The 19,175-nt window shown below is 37.5% G+C and overlaps 2 protein-coding genes across 17 annotated transcripts in view; one reads left to right on the top strand and one right to left on the bottom strand.

The window, feature by feature from the left end:
- ank2a (ankyrin 2a, neuronal) overlaps positions 1–8,376 on the top strand; it is an 85,663-nt gene extending 77,287 nt beyond the window's left edge. The window contains exons 7-13 of one of the 4 annotated variants that reach the window (XM_086295884.1): positions 1,400–3,163; positions 3,636–3,725; positions 4,148–4,231; positions 4,315–4,479; positions 4,634–4,807; positions 5,026–5,117; positions 6,399–8,376. In XM_086295884.1, the coding sequence (XP_086152010.1) occupies positions 1,400–3,163; positions 3,636–3,725; positions 4,148–4,231; positions 4,315–4,479; positions 4,634–4,807; positions 5,026–5,117; positions 6,399–6,603 (2,574 nt within the window). In that variant the 3' untranslated portion in view covers positions 6,604–8,376. The remainder of the gene's footprint in view (positions 1–1,399; positions 3,164–3,635; positions 3,726–4,147; positions 4,232–4,314; positions 4,480–4,633; positions 4,808–5,025; positions 5,118–6,398) is intronic. The other 3 variants (XM_086295885.1, XM_086295887.1, XM_086295888.1) reach the window with 3 other exon arrangements.
- An 888-nt stretch (positions 8,377–9,264) lies between these two features.
- The window catches only part of camk2d2 (calcium/calmodulin-dependent protein kinase (CaM kinase) II delta 2), a 48,279-nt gene continuing 38,368 nt past the window's right edge, over positions 9,265–19,175 (bottom strand). For 11 of the 13 annotated variants that reach the window (XM_086295866.1, XM_086295869.1, XM_086295871.1 and 8 more), the window contains 4 exons: positions 18,761–18,836; positions 16,066–16,160; positions 14,019–14,244; positions 9,265–11,864 (listed from right to left, as the gene is read on the bottom strand). In XM_086295866.1, coding sequence (XP_086151992.1) covers positions 11,861–11,864; positions 14,019–14,244; positions 16,066–16,160; positions 18,761–18,836 — 401 coding nt within the window. In that variant the 3' untranslated portion in view covers positions 9,265–11,860. Of the gene's footprint in view, positions 11,865–14,008; positions 14,245–16,065; positions 16,161–18,760; positions 18,837–19,175 lie in introns of all 13 variants that reach the window. The other 2 variants (XM_086295867.1, XM_086295875.1) reach the window with 1 other exon arrangement.

Below are 19,175 nucleotides of genomic sequence, written 5' to 3'. Positions count from 1 at the left end.
CTGATTTCACTCTACATTAGTTACAGTCACAGATACATATCTTGAAACAAAGACTACACAAAATGAAACATCTGAAAACGAACCTATAACTCTTTACTAAGATATAAATAATCGTTTTTCAGTTTGTTTTTTAATAAAGCCTAAATGCCAAAAAGTCTATATTAGATCACAATAAACCACAGCTAGTTTTCATCATTTGAGTCACAAGCCATCTGTAGAAAACAGTGGTTTTCATCATGGTACCTGGCTGGAGGAGGCTTTCCAATGAACAACCTCAAGGAAAAAAGAATCCCTGAAGTGAATACAACTTGTGTATGAACAAAAATGGACACAACAATATCACATGTCCAAGACTGATCTTCCCAAGTACATGAAAAGCCCATGAAAAGAAAATCCACGATCAAGTTCAAGAGAAAAATTTCCATGGCATTGGTAAGGCAGCAAAGGCTGTTGCATATCAGTGAATGCAGTGTTGATTTTTATAAGTAGTAGCTTCCCCCAATAACAAGCAATGGCTCTCTGACCATGGCATGTTTGCATTAGAACAGGTAGAATGCCCTTTCTCTGAAGCAAAACTAATAGAGATTACCAATAGAAATGTATTTTTTATTTACTGTAGTTGCAGCAAATTTTTTGCAATATTTAGCTGTTCAGTTAAAAAACACAGAATTCTAAATTTGCCACAGCTGATATTTTTCTTCCTCTTTGAAAGTACATCCTCCGCCAAAGAATTTTTACATTTAAAACCCACACATTTTGCTTTCCCAAATGTATTGGCAGGGGCGCAACACCTTGGGTTGGTTGCATTGATTCAAATTTTCACCTGATGTGTTTTTGTAACCTTTCCTTATAATGCTGTGTCATTTGGGCAGGTTTTTTGAAACAGTGTTATTATTATTGCAGTAATGCAGCTCAGCAAAATGCACTAGCAAATTTTATAAACTGCTGGATGGCTGACTTTATATGACATGGAAGTGACTTTATACTATACTTATGCATGTTCATCTTCACAGTAAATCAAATCTTTTGTTATTCATTTTTGCAAGTCTATCATAGTTGTAATATAATGTCTTGTCAATTATGTACTGCTATGAAGAATATTTCAAAAATATCGATGGGCATCTTAATAGGTCATGCCATGCTTTTTAAACCTCATGCTGCTTGTTAAATACATGTATTAACATATTTCTTAATATGTTAATTCTGTTTTATATGCATGTGCACTACAAGTGAACTTAATTATTTAAAATATTGCTCACTGTTCTTGTATTTAAAACACCAACTTGTCCTTGAAAAATCTTGGAAAATGCATGCGTCATTGGAGTCTTCCTTAAATCAACAACAAAACCACCCATGATATTTATTTTTAATTCCCACTTCATTGTACCATTTCTTTCAGGTGTCACCTGCATCTTCCAAGACAAATATTTCACAAGATTCACAACAAAAAAATCTTGAATTAGGACAGAGGCAGGTCTTTCCAGCAGAATCCCCATCCTTACCATGTGATTCAAATACAGTTTTCACTAAAAAACTAGAATTACCAATTCCAGCTAACTTTGACTTGAGTAAAGCACAATTTGACACCACAGTGAACAATCAAATTAGTGCACCACAGGAAAAAGACAAAATGTCATCTCCCACAAGTGAAGATTATGGCTTAGTTAAACCAAGCTTCATGACTCTAGAATCAGTCTCTCAAACAGCTCAAGATAGCCCAGATGCTGCAACTGTCATGTCCTCAGAATCCACACCAACACCACCAGGGTCTGGGTCCCCTCAGCTTGACCAGCTTCTGTCAGATCTGGAGGAGATGAAACTTAAGTTTAGACCAGAGGCACTTAAACCACATTCATCTGAATCCACCAACGAGATCCCTGCAGTTGACCAAATGTATGAGTTCCAAGATATTTTCCTTCAGGATCACAGCCCTGCAGAATATAGTGATATGCTAAAAGTCAATCTATCATCTGCTGCACAGCTTGCAGTAGATAACCCAGATATTCCCATTACAGAGCATCCACATTTCCAGACATCCATTCAGCTTGAACATGAAATGGTCTCAGTCATTCCCGATGTAACAAAACTTGTCATAAGCGTACCATCAAGCTCTGGTCTTCATAAAGACAGTTCTGAGTCCTCTAATGAATCCCTTTCGAGCCCAGAATCTTCCCAAAGACTTTGTGAAGAAATGGAACAACCAAGCTTTCATGTGGATGCATTTCAGTTAAGCACACATGGTCTAAATAATACTCAGAAATTTCCTTCAGTTGCTACAAAGAGCAAGTCTGACATACCTGAGAAAGATATTTGTTGGGAAGATGCTACAACTGACATTCTTCAGAGTCAAGAAGCACATGAATTAGCTATGCCATCTAATGACTTTAAAGGTGTGACAGAATCACAAACTAACCCAGATAGACTTCAGTTATGGGCAGCAAACTCTGTTGACAGTATACATAATGAAGATTTGTCTTCACAGTCTCTTTCTGATTTGACTCCTGAGACAGTGATATCTGCAAGAAATTTCAGCTTTGAAGAACTGGTGCTCAATTCCTCATCAAGGAACTTAAAAATATCTTCAGATGAGGACAGGACCAGTGAACACCATTCAGAAGGATCTCTGACTTCAGTAGACGATGAATGTTTTGACTCTGAGTCTTCTTCAGTCAAACCCAAAACTTATTCTTCTTCAGCCTCTGATGAAGAGTACAACTTGCCACCTGGCTATGCAGAGGCCTCCTCTATTTCATCTACCTATACTCAGATACCTTCAGGATACAGTCCTATAGTGCATAGTGGTGCAGACAGTCCAACCAATGAATATTCTGACCCAGAGCCTTACTTTGACTGCAAACAGGGTTCATCCGATTTCTCAGAGCCTGATCCTGATGAATCTGAGACAAGAGCTAGGTCAAGTGGAGGTCAAGCCCAGGATCACTCTAGAGTGCAGGAAAAGTTGAATCAAAAAGTACTGTTGTCTTCTGGAAGTGAAGATTACGAAGACGCTTCTTTTGTCCATGAGCCTATTTATCGTGTAGATGTAAAGAGAGAAGAAATGCAAGAAACATCAGATGAAGAATTCACCTTGTGTGAGACTTCACAACCACCACCTGTCTGTGAAACTGCAGCATATCATGATACTGATAAATCTCTGACAAGGGTAAGATGAGAGTTGGTAAAAAAAACTGCAAGTGTTTTCCCCAGAGCTGAGCTTGGCCAAATGACTATATTTGCTTCAGAGAGGAATGACTGCTGGTAACCCTGTAGACACGTGAATGGGAGCTAAAACTCCTTCTAACCCTTAATTTGTTTTGATTTCACATTTGACTAATCCTAACTTAGCATGTCACTTTGCTGCCTGTAACTAGTAGGATCACTCACAGTGATAACATGAGTTACTTTTTTTTTCATCAGTAGGCACATTTATTGTCATCTAGGTAAGAGCATGGTGTATTTTCTTTTTTTGTTTAATTATAGACTGCCATGTTGTACTTTCAGTGTAATGTACAAAACGACATGCAATCATCTGAAAGTGCAACATATCACTCTGCTTCTTGCTTGCTTTCCTGCAAACCTAGCATTCATGCTGTCATTCATTATTAAATGTCAATGGATTTGTGTTGCTTGGTCAGGAGATCAACGCTGAGCTTGGATCAATGTCAGAAAGTTCAGATGATGAATTTTTGACTGCCAGAATAGTACAAAGAAGAGTTGTCATTCAGGTATCTGATTTAGCATGACTGATGACGTTTTAAACCAGTGTGGCAACTAAATGAAAGCTAAAAACTTTCACTGTCAAGTTACAAATGTTTATTTTCTAACAACCTTAAGTCTTAACAGAAAGGATTAAAATGGGTTCAAATTAGATAACACACCCCTTGATTAACATGTATGAGCCTAACCTGAGAGTTTTGTGCTGCTGTGAGCTCTTTTTTTCTTGGTTTATTTAACAAAATACATCTGAAAATGCAAGTTTGTTTCCTGTGTCCCGAAGTCTCTGTTTTCTCACTGAATTACTGCTTAAAAGTTGTGTGCATTAGTATACTCGAACATACAGTTGCACTAATTTGTCAGTTAAAGAAGTGAATATTTCACTGACCCAAATGAGCCTGTATGATTATTAGTTGTCTTGTTTTCCTCATAGGCTGATGAAATGCCAGACCTCCCTGCCCAGTCGGTGTCAGAAGAAAGGTACAAGGATGAAAATGGACACATAGTTGTCAAAAAGGTGGAGAAAAAATGCACTATATGCATTATATGCAAGTATAAGTTAATCCTATATATAGTCGTTAAATGCATTATCTTGCTCAGGTTACCCGTAAAATTATACGTAAGTGTGTTTCCGCGGATGGTGCGGAGCATGAAGAGACGACCTTAGAAGGAGCTCCTCAGGGGTTTGTCCCTGCAGCGGAGGGAGATGGCTACTCTAAGGTTGTGAAGCGGACAGTCGTGAAAAGTGAGGGAGACCACACAGAGGTATGTTCGTTGCAGATGTCCTTCTTCATAGTGTTTTGTTCTGTTTTGTTTTGGGGTTGTTTTTTTGTTTTGTTTTTTACCAAACAAATGGAAGGTGTAACATCTATACTGACATTAATATATAAAGTACAGCTAAATAAACTTTTTGACCTAGGTGACTTTTACCGAACGTGAGCATTCGTCATCATCAAGGCAGGAGACGGCTGATGGCCGCAAGATCAGTCACACGGAAAGGACAACCGTGTTGGAGGGTGAAAGGACAGTGACACACCATGGTGATCAGTCTTTGACCTCTGATCTGCCTACAGCCCAGGACGACTTCAAGAAGGTTTTTAAACACTTTGTCACCGTTATTCCCCAACCACATAACCACATATTAACATAATACTTATACATCAACATTCTTCATGTCTTAGCACCTTAGGTTTAAAAAAAATAATAAACAAACAGCACATTGTGAAGATGTTTCGAGTTTCAAATGTATGTTTTTTATTATTTAATCACTTTGAATTAAGAGACTGTGTTCTCTGCTTTTCATGCCACCAGGCATTCGGTTATTTGAGTGGTTTTAGCGGAACAGAGCTCCCTCTGGTGGTAGAAAGAGAGACTATCAAAGAGGATGGAACAGTGGTCAGGAGGTGTGCCTACTGGAGTGCACGTGTGTGTGTGTGAAGCTTACTATTATTGACTAATGTTTGCGCATGTTCATTTGTGCTGGCAAACAAATTTTTTGTATTCTTAACCAATTCAAAGTCAAACGTGTAAATAAACCAGTGAGATGTGAGTTTATAATTTTTTAACTCTTGTGAACAACTGCAAGAAAATGTTGTCCCGTGCACTACATTAAAATTATTATTCATGCACTATTTAGTTGTTTTTAGTAAATCATAGTTTTAGTGATTACTTTGTGTTGCTGCTTTTGAGTAGTATAGAAGTTGAATAGCCTTAAATATTCCAAGTAATTAACAAGCAAAAGACACAAAAATGAAAAGGAAAAAGATACATTTTGACACAAATGAGTTTTGAGTAGAATTCTGTAGGTTTCCTAATGGTGGTATTTTACAAACAAGTTTAATTCAGGAAAAACTGGCTCAAAAGAAATTCCTTGGTTTGAGGAACCTGAATTCAGGTTCCACGCAGGGGACGACATGTTTTCAGCCTTAACAGTATGAGTTTTGCAACACAATCTTAAGCTTTCTCCACTAAGAAAATAGCTATGAAGTTGCTCACAAAAAATTGATTCCTTTCATCTAGTCATAGTGATTTCAGGTCCAGATGAACAGAATCAAGTTGTGGGGATTTCCTTACCTGGACGATCGAGCATGCATCAAGACCATGAAGTTGCTGTGCATGTGTGCAGCGAGTATTAATAGAGATGAGAAAGAGAGATCAATTTCTCCCATAACTGCTTCTCAGGCTCACTGTCCACAACTGAATTTAAAGTCCTTCTCTTTACATACAAAATCTTGAGTAATCAGGCTTCATCATACCGTCATCAGACAGTTTTATATTATCCCAACAGAGCACTTCTGCTTTCAGACGGCAGGTTTATTTGTGGTTTCTAGAGTTTCTAAAAAAGCTTTCACATTTCGTCCCCCATGTGGGTGATATAGAGTCACTTGATTATTGGGGTTTTCTCCAGAATACTATAGGGTCTTTACTTTACAGTATCAAGTGTCCTGAGGTGATCGTTGTTGGGATTTGGCACTTTATAAGTAAACCTGAATTCAATTCAACTGTGTAAATCCAAAAATGTAATGTTGGATTTACACGGTCTAATCTGTGTGGGGTTTTTTTTCTCCTATAACATATCTGTAACTATAGCTCTTCCTTTACTTTATTTTCCACAGGTGAATTTTTTCAAAGATATTTATCTTTCTTTATCTATTTCCCCTCCCTGCCTCTTGCTACCTGTCCAGGGCCCATCTGCGTAAAGGTTGCACTCTCACACGAACAGTGGTTGAGGGAGCTGGGCAGCGCAAACAGGTCATTCAAGAGAAAGTGGACCACCCCAGAAAAGGATCAAAAACCCGTGATCTCCAACAGCATCTCCACCAGCTCTTTCACCGCTACTACGAAGAAGAAAAGAACAATGATGAGGAGGAAGGAAGAGTAAATGATTGAGTAACACTCTGCCCAACTCCCTCGTTGTGCCCATGCTAAAATCCCTGCTAGTCCTATGCATTAGTCACATGCAATCCTAGTGTGCACAAACACACCTCAAAGCTACCACAGTCTTCCCCTTTAGGACCTGGAAGATGATCTTTAGTTCTTGATTTGGAGTTTTTTCCCTGTGTGGTTTCAAAGTACTTCTGAGTTTCTTTATTTTATTTTTTTATCTTTTTGCCTTTTGTGACCAAAGAAAGCCTTTTGTTGATCTCCTGATTGTTTTACTTTCTGATTCAAGTTGTCTGATAGGTTTGTCTTATCCTGTGGTAGAGCAACAGAACACTCAAAGAAAACAGAGCGACACTATCCCCATCAAATAACTCACAAACCTCCGAAGTACATTTTACTTAAAAACACTGGTACTGCTCTTGGAGTAGGTGCTTGGACTGAAAGACGATATTTCACATTGCACTGCCTCTCACAACTTTCACAGATAATCCTTTATGAAAAAAAACAACTTCTCACTCACTGTACTAGCCTCTGCTTTTTTGATTCAGATGGTCAAGATATCACAAACAGAAAATCAGACTGTACTGACACTGAATTTAACTGCTGCTGTTGTGTTTCGTGTTGACTATGTGTACTCTGTCTTTGGGAATTATATATTCTATTTAATCTCAACATTACTGACATCTGTAGCCTAGGAATGAATAATCACTCATGTGAACTTAACAGGCATGACTAATCAACATCTGTCAGTTTGATCCTAGCTTTGACTGCTTTGTCGTTGTGTGGATTGCCCTTCTGCTTTTCTTTACCTTGTGTGTGTGTGTGTGTGTGTGTGTCTTTCATTCTTTATTATTATGTTTCAACTAATCATTGTTGACCTCCACTTTTAAAGTATGGATGTGATGAGTGCAGGTGTAACTGTACGTGCTTTAGGTTTGATTTTGTCTGTGCATTTGATGAGTTAAATACCACACTGAACGCTGGTCAAAAGTTTCTGTAGGTGATTTTAACTTGTTTGCTGATGTTTGTTTGTTTTTTCATTTTCGTGTAGAGAAGTTATTTAATTTAATAATTCAGCCCCTCAGGATTTGGCACTGGGAAATGAAATAATCCCAGTTTTCTAATATTACATTTGCGGTAAGATGATGATACACTCAGTGTTTTATTTATGTAAAGATTTGTTAGTTTATCTTTTGAATCCGATTGTTGAAGTAGATAAAGGCGGTTTTGTGTTATGTGTGTGAGTGAATGATTCGGCGTATGTAGTTAAAGGATGTGTAGCAGTTTCTGTCAGCAAAGAAAAGAAATGTTTATTTTACACAATTAGCATTTGCACTCCTGAATTTCAGAAGAGGAAACCTCCATGCTTTCTGTGCACTGCAATACAAGGTACAGAATATATCAGCCACAGGGATATACTCATTGTGGAGGGATTGCTGTAACAAAGCAGGTTGAGAGCTTAAATATATGATTATCCACAGCTCGGAGCATCGCTACTGTTTGTATTTACAACATGCAATGTATTTACTCTCACTCTCACTGTTTATTTTGTGATTTAGAGAAAAAAATGCAAATTAGTGGAGATTCACTGTGACAGATATGCTTTTAATTTGAAGACTCAGCATCCCTTCTCTGTGATGATGACCCGTTATATACATATACAATGCATATATAAATAAATATCTATAAAGGCATGTATTACTGTATCAAAAGTCAAGAATGCAGAAAAGAAAATGGCTGCAGTGTATCTATAGCTGAGAATAAAAATCTACAAATGTGCAGTGTTGTATCTGATTACATCTTTTAACTGTAAAATGGGCCATTTTGACATGCCAAAATAGTAGCTTGGGTGTATTGTTGATGGTTGTGTCTCAGGGGAGGTCTTGCATAACCAAGTTCAGAGCTTACTGGAACTGAGAATTATTAATTCCATCTGTGCTTTTCTAGAAACTACTTTACTCTGCTTCTTTATTTGCAAGAGGGCACCTTGTCTGCATATTTGACCATGAATATCATGCTGGATTTTCTTCCTGACTTAACTCCAAAAGGATTTATGTCTCAGAACTGAACTGGGGAGCTTTTGTTTGTTGGGAAAATGTCTAATACACTACACTTTTTCTACTGTGACAAAGGAAAAATTATCTTAAAAATTGTCTTTTTTAATTCCTGCTACATCCAGTCCCATCAGTTTTATAATAAAGATATGTTAGGCACATGTACTTAGTAGAGTTTGTACTGCCTCCTGCTGGGCATCAGGGGTAACCCAGAAGAAACAGATTTCCATTTAAACTCAAGATAAATGGGTTGCATGAATTTTACCTCACACTACACATTTTCAAAGACACAGTTCCAGTCTTTAAAAAGTATTACAAGTGATCCATAAATCTGCACCCATGTGTATTAAGAGTCAAATCAGCTACTTGGGAAGAAATGGTTTATAAACAGGACAGCTTTCATCACAGTGGGTTAAGAAATTGATTTGCCTAATTGACACATGTTCAGGTCTGTGTGAAATGCACTCTTCTGGAGATGTGATCTAAAGATCCTTTCCTTGGTTTAGCACCCTGCAGTTGTCCTTGTGCAATAGCCCGACAAAGCTAGTGAATTCAAGAACTTGTTGATGGTAAGAGGGTTGAAAGGTTAACAAATCTTCATCCAAGGAGGTCATTTAAGGTTGAACTGCTTATTTAATACACTTTACCTCCATACTACCAAGGTAAGTAGAATCCAACTTTATTGATCATAAACACATGTTTCACCTGGTAGCTTAAATATTTAAATGCTTTCTCACACATTTTCAGTCCAGTCCTCACACCTGACCATTTTCAGGGGAATATTTTTTTAATCAATCATTCATGCACAAAAAGGCATCTAACTACAAGGATCAACCAGTGTTGTATCTACACAAAACAGGCAAATTAGCAAAGAACATATTTTTAACTGCATCTTTAGACAGTTTGTTACTAGCAAAAGCACATAATTCTTTTCCATTTCTTTAGTTGAATACAAAAAATAGCCAAAGATAACACTTTGAGGAGTAAATGGTAATTTTGCAACAACAAGGTGATTCCCAAAGCGCCATCAACTCAACACTTGGCATATTTCGACATCGTGTACAATGTATCCTTAAAAAATTTGAGGAATCAGGACAAAAGAAGACGTCATAACAGTGATTGTCTACAGTCATACTATAAAACACAGCTGAGGCTCTGTCATGGTTTGGGGCTGTATTTTAGTCAGTGTTGTTGGAGATCTTGTCAAAATTGATGGAATTGTGAACAATCATATTTTGGTCCACCATGCAATACCATCTGGAAAGCATCTGATTAATAACAGCATCATTTTCAGCCGGAAAATCATCCCAAACACACTGCTAATGCAGTAAAAGCATACCTGCGTAGAAAAAAGATACGTATGCACACTATCAGTCATGGATTGGCCTCCCCAGAGCCCAGGTTGTACATGTTGTATTTCAGAGTATGTTTAAACATGAAAATGTAATATAAGTCTTTAAATATCCAAATAATCAGGCACAACAATATAGCCTGGTCTGGGCTTAGCATTTCTGAAGCACAGCAATCTAATCACACAGTGACCAAACCACAGGACACAAATGCATGAAAAATCAATACCAAAATAACACAAAATAAAATTAAAACACATCAATTATCACATATTTTAGCTGATTTATTTATTTCTTAAACATGTTAAGCCATCCATTGCCATGCTGGCAACAGTTACACACCAGATAAGGAGTGGTGCATTGCATTGACATCATACGTTTTGTCGAAAGAAATGTTTATCATATTTTCCCTTTTAAAAAAGAAGAGACAAATCAGTCGAAAAGAGCAAACAGTAGGGATGACAAAGACACTGCCATTGTCCTGCAGTGGTAAGACCACTGGCTAGCAGAAGCACTGATCGCCAAGGAAGACATCCCAACATTTATTACAGTCCATTGCACTTTCTCTCCTTCAATTTTCTGATACCATCCTCTTGCCTTGGTGCAACTTTTTCATTACAGTGCTTCCAGACCTATTAGTCCGACCACCAGTTTGTATCACTTGACCTGACAGAAGGCAAACCTTCTAGTGCTTTTGTGCCATCTTCATCATCTGCACCACCTCTATGCAATTGGCAAAATAACACACTGATATGACAAGAATAAAATGACAAAAGAAACCCTACATACAGTTATACAATACAAGTACAAACGTTATGAAAAATGAGCTTGTTTTCGTCTTATTTTTTGTACAAAATGTAAGTGGTGCTTCGGCAACCCGGAGTTTATTCTCCTCCTCTTAGATATGAGATTCCGATATTTGGATGGTAACAATAACAATGTTATTGTTTTTACAACAGTTCCATGATGCTGGAGGACATTAGAAACATTTGGACAGGACTGATGCACAACATTAACAAATACAAACAAACAAGTCAGTGACTGACAAATCAAACAGAAGATATAATAGTTTCATATGATCTTAGCACGATAACACCCCCCTCCCCCCACCATGCACTACACAATAGTCTTGGATTTTCATATATTACATATATGCTACATTCTCTTATTTCTTATTTCACTTATATAAAGGCAAACATATCTCAACGCAAGTGTAAGCTGCTCTGCTTTTCTTTACATTTAAATTAGTACTATAGATTGAAATCTGACAATTTAAACAGTATGACTTAGCTCATAGCAAACATAAATGTAGCTCATAAACTGGATTTTACGTAAACTCTTAAGTCCTCTGATAGCAAGAATAGCAATTTCAGTATTTGTTTTTGTTGTGTTTTGTGTTTTTAAACCAACAATCACAATGTATATACATCACCAGAACTAAAGCAAGCTCAATTTTTAACATTCTGATCTTCCAAATGTTTTTGAATTGCACACACATAAATACACATAAAAATACATAACTATTTTTTGGGGAGAGGTTACAGTTGTAGATCTTTAAACATCTCTATTTTATATTTAAAATGCATACCAAAACATCTTAAAAAAACAAACAAAAAAGATTTTTTTCTCAATATGCTTGTTTCATAATGTCCAAATACGGTGTGCAGCCACCCAGTGGTGGTTTCGAATGATGTCCATTAATAAAATGCCATAACAGTAAAATGTAGTAATACTTGTTTCCTGTGGTATGTCATATCCTTATGGAGGGGTCAAAGAGCAGTCATGAACTCCACTAGATTTGCTGATGAGGGTTCTTTTTTCTTTTTCTTTTTTTTTATGTGACCACATGTTGATGTTCCATTAACTGAAAAGACAGAGAGCAACCATGTGAATCTTTGCTGACAAGACAGCATAAAAAGGATCTTTTGAGAAAACATATTAAGCCATGTAATGGCATGAAATGAAAAGCACACATCAGTGAAAGTGAAAAGTACTGGCATGGTACTGGCATGCAAACAGCTCTGCGATACTGTTTACTGGTAATATCCCAGAAATGCCAACAAGACACTTGCACAGGTGTGTTCAAATATAATGCCAATATTTATACTTAACCTTTCCAAAGCAAACAGTTTATACACGATATTATGATCATGCCATGCCAAGTGAACATTTCCCAGGCTCTCAATTCAAAACAAATCAGCAGGAGTTCTTTCACTTTTAAAGAAAGTCTGCACGGAATGCTTAAGGTGATATTTTATGTTATACAACTACAGTTTCAGCGCATTAAACAGCCCCGATCAAAAGTTTAAGAACACTTGAAAATGGCAAAAAATCATATTTTGCATGGTTGGATCTTAACAAGGTTCCAAGTAGAGCTTCAACATGCAACAAGAAGAAATGGTAGTGAGACAAAACGTTTTTTTGAGCATGCAATTAATTAAAAACAACGGTTAAACTGAAACAGGCTTTATGGATTTATGGATTTATAAACTATTCTAATCTTCCCAGATAGAAAGAAAGAAAAAAATCATCAAAAATCATTCAGAAACTTTTTAGCTACCGGTGCTCGTAGCACTGGTTTACATAATCTAGCTACAATACCGTCCAAACATATAGAGCCACCATGCATTTATAATATTTTGCTTCCATGGAGCCAGATTTTCTTTCTTTCCAAATTGGTCTTTAGCAATAATTCTCCTGGCTTTCTGAAGTTTTTTCAGTTGTTTTCTTTGCACAGTTATTCGACCTGGCCACTTTCAGAAGATGATTTGTTGTTGTTGTTGCTGTGGTTTATTTTGATTTGTGTTTACTTATTAGGCCACACAAATGAGACTATGAATTGTTCATTCATAAAAAGGTACCTTGCTGACAGAATTAACTAACCAGTGTTTGTCTACATATAACAGAGAAATGAACAAAGAACTAACTTTTGTATCTTTAGGCACTTTGTTACTGAGAGCCTTGTGGAAAAACAGTTCCTGAAGACCACTTAAAGATATTAGAAGAAAGCTAGCTAAGACAGTTCAGATTGTGTTGGAGAATAAAGGTGGTCACACCAAATATTGGCTTTGAAGCTTTGATAAAGTGATAGAGTAGGAAGCCCAGGACATAGAGGGGGGTTGTGGTTAAATTAATATTACATCATACCGTAATACAGAAATTCCCTGCTTTCTCAATAGTGAAGTGATAGCTGGTACTTATTTTTTATCTTAGTAGGAGTAAGGAAACTTCGGGGAAATTCAAGAGCGAATCACAAAAGAACGCACACTTCATCGAACAGCTCATCCTGGTTACCTCCCTTTTTTCACCAAGCAGAAGCAAGAATGTTTCTCTAGAGGTAAGCATTTAACATCTAGAAATATAAAGAATGCTTCCTGCTTAAAGTACTACGACAGCTTCGTTTTCATATTCTACTTAATAATTCCATTCTCGCCGTTTCTGTTGTAATACTATATATGCAATAGTGCATATGTAAAACAGTCTTCAAGGTTTTCTGACTGCCCCTTTTCTGTTTCTTTGTCTCATCCACTACATTGGACAACGGCAAGTTTTATACCAATGTACTACAGCTTGATCAAAACATGAATTGAAGTTGAATATGTTGAGCTCGAATTCCACACAATGGTAGTATGTATATGAAACCTCATACCTTAATTTTTAAAAGAGTAGAAGAATATAGGTGCAGATAAACAGAATCATTTTTCTAAGCATAATTCCACGATCGTTGTTGGTTATATTCTGTAATATCATTTCCTACAACTTCATCTGAATAATGTTTGATAATTAAAAAATAAATTCAATGTCAAACAGATGTTTAAGTGTTTAAACAGATAATTATAATTACTGACTGAAATAAGCTATGCGGCTGGTTAAGCACAGAGAGTGTGCCCTCTATTGATTAGGTGCAACAGCCAACAGTGATCATACCCCGGAGCCCACAGCTGCATTACATTAGTCAGGTGGTACATCTATTTTCCTAAAACACATTTTCAGCTTTGCAGTTCTTACTGTCTCTTACTGGGGGATGCTGGGCGAGCCAGAGCGATGAAAGTGAATGTTCTGCCACTTTCCATCACGGCGGTGCCAAACTCGGGTCTCCTCAGACTGCATGGTGCGAGGCATGCCACTGCCATCCATGTATTGGGTCAGCCGAATATAGGCAATACATGCTGCATTTTCCCCAATAAGGTGCACATGTGGGTTCAATAGGATGGTGTGAACTGGCTTATTCCCTTTGGACAATGCTGCAAATGAAACAGAGAAAGATGCCACACAATATGTGAATGTTATGGGTAGTATTTCCCCACTTTCCACACAGAGTTGGCTAAGAATTGCTCCTTTTTATGTTAATATTATACAGCAGATACAGTTGCATCAAAAACAAAATGCTGATTCTTCTTTGGAGTATTAACTGATATGAAATCAGAGCAAGTGAAGTCTCCATATGTTGATGCTGGATAGTGGACAAGCATGGGGTTGCCAAGTGATTGAGGTTTCTGGGGCATATCTGGTTTATCTGAACTATTTTTACCCAGACTGAGGACATTCTGCCATTTATAGCAGTCATTATTCATGAGTGATTTTTTTTTTTTTTTGCTCCAAGGTTAGTCAATGCCCTTGTAGTTTAGCAGCAAATATGAACAAACTGAACTAAATATTGATATAGGACAAACAATCCAGTCCAACTCCAGTAATGTTCCTATAATATTGTCTTTCAACAATCCGAATAACTCCTTGGTTGTGAACTGGACTTTGTTATTTTAGGTATCTTAATCATATTATCCCTTTTTTGTGCATTATGTCCTCCAAATAAAAGTTTCCATAGCTCTGTGCACACATTTATCATTTTGACAAGCTTAAGTCAACTATTTACAAATTTATGAACTGGTGTTGACATGCACAGATGTACTTGATAGTGTGAATGTTGAAAAGAAGATTAATATGTCATACATTTGTTTTCCTCAAGGTCTTTTTTTATTTGGCTTGTTTCTGTTTTATTTGTCTTGTTTCTGTTTTATCAGCTCCCTAAAGAGGGATTTCTATTGACAGCTCAGATTAGTAGTTGCAGTTATTTAGAATAGAAATATCCTTTATTGTCCCTCATTGGTGAAATTTAGCTGGTTGGTGAAATTTAGCTGTTCCAGCAGCAAAGTAACCAAGAATGCAGATTCAAAAAAATTAGTTAGCAGTCTTAATGTTCGACTTTGTATTAAAACAAACTACAAAATGAAATTTTTTGTTCCTCCAGTGTAGTATATTGATTGTGTTTGGTCTCTTCAACCATATGTTTTCATCAGAACATTTAATGTAAACATGCAAGTTCTCCCCTGCTGAAAAATCAACAGTTCTCCAGACTGTGACTGAGATAAACGACTTGTGCATTAGTTCATTCATCTTGTCATACCAATGTAAGCAAACATATTTATACTAACTCTCTGTGTTTAACCTCCTAAATGCATTTTTAATTTCTCTTTGCTATTTGGGCTGATTGGGACCTGATGAATGTAAAAACAAAGAATTACCAGATTTTTTTTACCTGACTTTTGTTTCTGAGAAAAATGAGATCAACATATGAGGACATTCGTTTTAAATTTTGATAGAACAGTGGCAGTAGAATGGCCTCGTACGTGGATATCAGGCCCTGGTAGAGCAAAATTTTGTATTTTGGTCTAGACAACCCAAAATGTGATGTCCACATATGTGGACACCAGGTCCTAGGAGGTTAAAGACTCCAGTACTGTTACTTAAACATAATCCTTAATTACTCCTAGTATCAAATGCTGATTCGAGGTCAGCCAGCTGTTTCTAACTCTTACACTAAAAGCTGGTAGATTTTAGTTGCAGATATCTTTTGCATAAGCAAAAGTTCTCTTCAAATTCTCTTTTTAATTCTGCAAATTCTCTTTCTAATTCCATTTTAATTTGTCAAATGTTACCCAGGTTGTTAGTAGTTTATCGATTTTCTTTTGAAATGCAGAAATTGCAGGCAATTCTCCATATGAGTCCTCAAGATACTGCTAGAGCAGCTTTTTTTCTAAAGTTAGAATTAATCGTCTTGAACCTACCATTTTCAAAATAAAAGCGATGGAAGTCATGTCCTTCCACGAGGTTGCCCAGGGCCTCAGGCTCAAAGGAAGTCAAACCAGGATCACAAATTTTCCTGTTCCACCAGAAACATAATGTAGCATCAGCAAAGAAGACAAGCAAATAAGTCTATGAAATATATATATATATATATATATATATATATATATATTTATATTTATTAGGGGTGCAACGATACTCGTATCGATATTGAACCGTTCAATACAGTGCTTTCGGTTCAGTACACATATGTATCGAACAATACAAAATAAAATTTTAATTTATTTTATCAACTTTCCTTCTGACGATGCTGTCTGTGTTGAGCGCTCAGTGGATCAGCGCTCGACAGTGCAGCCTAGGCGGAGTAGTCAAACGCAGATTCACTGAGCGCAGGGCAAGCTAGCAGACAGAAGTTAAGCTCTCCTTGCAACATGGCAAATTGAACCTCCCCCACCCTCATTCAGATCTGGCGTTTGGAACTATTTTGGTTTTCATGTGACGTATGACCCTGAAGGTAAGCGCGTCATGGACTAAAGTAAAACAGTATGTTGGATGTGCCACGCAATGCTCAATTACATGGGTGGGAGCTAGTGTGTTAGCACAGTTAGCTCGTTAACGTGTTGGCCGTCCAGCCCCATGCAAGGGCGATCCGTGGTAGCTCGTTAACGGAGATTTGCCGTGTTGTGGCGTTAACGTCATTTCAACGAGATTTACGCTGACAGCACTAGTGGGAACACAACAAATATGACTGCACATTTACGCCGACATCATCCTAGTGCAAAGACAAGTGGAAGCAGACAAAAACAACAAGCACGCATGCTACAAACTTTACCCGAGTCATTTAGACAGCCGTTAGCACATGATTCTCCTTATGGGGACCTGATATGTTTAATATGCTGCTGAGAATATAGCCCAGAAGAAGCGTATAGTATAGCTTTTATTTTGGAAAGAGCCATTTCTCTATAATAAACTCTCTTTTCCAAAGATGAGTGATTCCTCAATCAGATACAGGGCTCGCAAAATCGAATGCCCGACGTCCTGGGGCTAGCGATTTTTCCAGTCGGGCTACCAAAATCTATCTCTGCCCTGCCCGTCGGGCTATTGTAGGAAGGAAAAATATATGTCAATGCTTTTGCATTCTTTCGGAAATGTAGCTGGGTAATTATGTCATTGGCATCGGTGAGCCACTGTCAATATGTGACATATTGAAATCGCGTTTGAATTTGCGCTTGTTTTTTGCTTTCACTTTGCAATCGCGCAAACTGTGTATAGAGAGCGACAGCACTGATTGGTGAGTGATGACAATTTGCGCACCAATTTCTCTGACATGTCTTATCAATCGTTAGCTTACTATGCAAACATGACAAGTGAAATCTCCCGCAGCTTAAACATGTGAGAGGTTGATCGCGCAGAGAATCGCTGAGCGTTATGTTAGTGCGTGTGTAAAAGGAGCAGGATATATATTGTAGTGGGTCAGGGCTGTTCGGGGTTCTGTTTGTACAGTTATGTTTTGTTTATGTTGCCATAGTGACGGGTGACGCCCTCTCGCTGCGACAGTGTGTCCTTCCGGGGTCAGAGGGCGCCCTGTGTGTTGTTGTTGTTGCTGTGCTGTTGCCGCGCTGAGCAGTTAGCTAGCGGCAGTGTTCTTCTGCAGATGTCAATAAACGGCTGTGCTCCCTGGCTAGCTCACGGGAAGCAAGACCAAACGATACCTCCGTCTCCTCCTTGTCTGAGCTCGCCACAATATTTTAGTTCTGCTGAGCCAAATAAGACAGGTCAGGGTGAAGAAGTGAGAGCCAAAGAAAAGCTTACCACAAAACGGAAAAGTTATGACAAATCAGACTATAAGGCAAAAAGAAAGTGCAGCTTTATGGTTTCATGGACAAAAGAATTTCTGTGGCTGCAATATGACGAGCTATATAACCAGGGCTGCACATAAGTGGTCCGCAGGTGCGCATTCGCTGTCAAAATAAAAAACAGGCACAAGATAAGAAGTTGCAAAGCGTGTTTGCATACATCCGATTTTCAGGAGGAGGACAGACATTTGTTTAGAACTATTTTAAAGATGTCGAAGAAGCTCCTTTAAGCAATTACTTTGGTGTTCCTCCACCTCCAAAGAAATGTCAGAAGGAGTCCGAACCACAAAAGAAGCGCGTATTCTCGGAAAAGTAGTTGCAGGAGGTGAGCTGGCTTCAAACAAATGATGAACGCACAGAGATGTGGTGCGGAATGTGCCGTGAAAATTTAATAAATGACAAATTAAAAAGGCATGAACATTTTTTTTGTATCGAAAAAATATCGAACCGTGACACCAAAGTATCGAACCGAACCGTGAATTTTGTGTATGTTGCACCCCTAATAAATATATAAATATATATATATATATATATATATATATATATATTATTTGAGGGCGCCTTTCAAAAACCCAAGGTCACCTTACAAAAGAACAGAATTAATAAAAGAAGCAATAGTCATAGAATACATACAATAAGTTAAAATTGCAAAGCAGAACTTGACAACAGATAAAATCAGCACTAAAGCGAATAAGCCAGTTTGAACAGATGTGTTTTGAGCTGTGACTTAAATGCGGGAAGAGAGTCTGTGTTTATTAGGCCACATTATATACACATTATAGTTATGTTACTGGGAAAACGTGAACAGAAGGGAACTTACGCGTAGGCCTCAAAGTCTCCATTGTTGATAGATTCAATTAACTGCTCAGTAACTTTGATGATTTCTTGTTTTCGAGCTAAAACACAAGATCACAGAAAATCATCAGCTAAACTGGCATAATAAATGTGTTGTTACTATATTTCAGGCAAATGTTCAGAGTGCAGCTACAAATCAGCTTCAGATGAGTTCTACTCTACGGATTTGCAGGATTTTAAGGTTATTAGAAATGGAAGGCGCTCAAGAAAGGATTTCACAACATTTTTGATCATTCATGTCTGAGTCCAAAAAAAAAAAAGCTGGAAGAAAGCCTCCCATGACTAATAGTGATATCAGGCAGGAAAAATGCAGGATGACAATATATTTCACCCAACAAAGCTCAAATGAATCAAGACAAACCAATGTCAGATGCAAGTAT

The sequence above is a fragment of the Aulonocara sp. 'chitande type north' Nkhata Bay genome, linkage group LG6 (assembly GCF_057382095.1).
Source record: "Aulonocara sp. 'chitande type north' Nkhata Bay isolate Kocher_YH1m ecotype deep benthic linkage group LG6, A_spYH_male_GT1.1, whole genome shotgun sequence".
In the NCBI taxonomy this organism is placed as follows: domain Eukaryota; kingdom Metazoa; phylum Chordata; class Actinopteri; order Cichliformes; family Cichlidae; genus Aulonocara; species Aulonocara sp. 'chitande type north' Nkhata Bay.
This window is presented reverse-complemented; position numbering and strand designations above follow the sequence as displayed.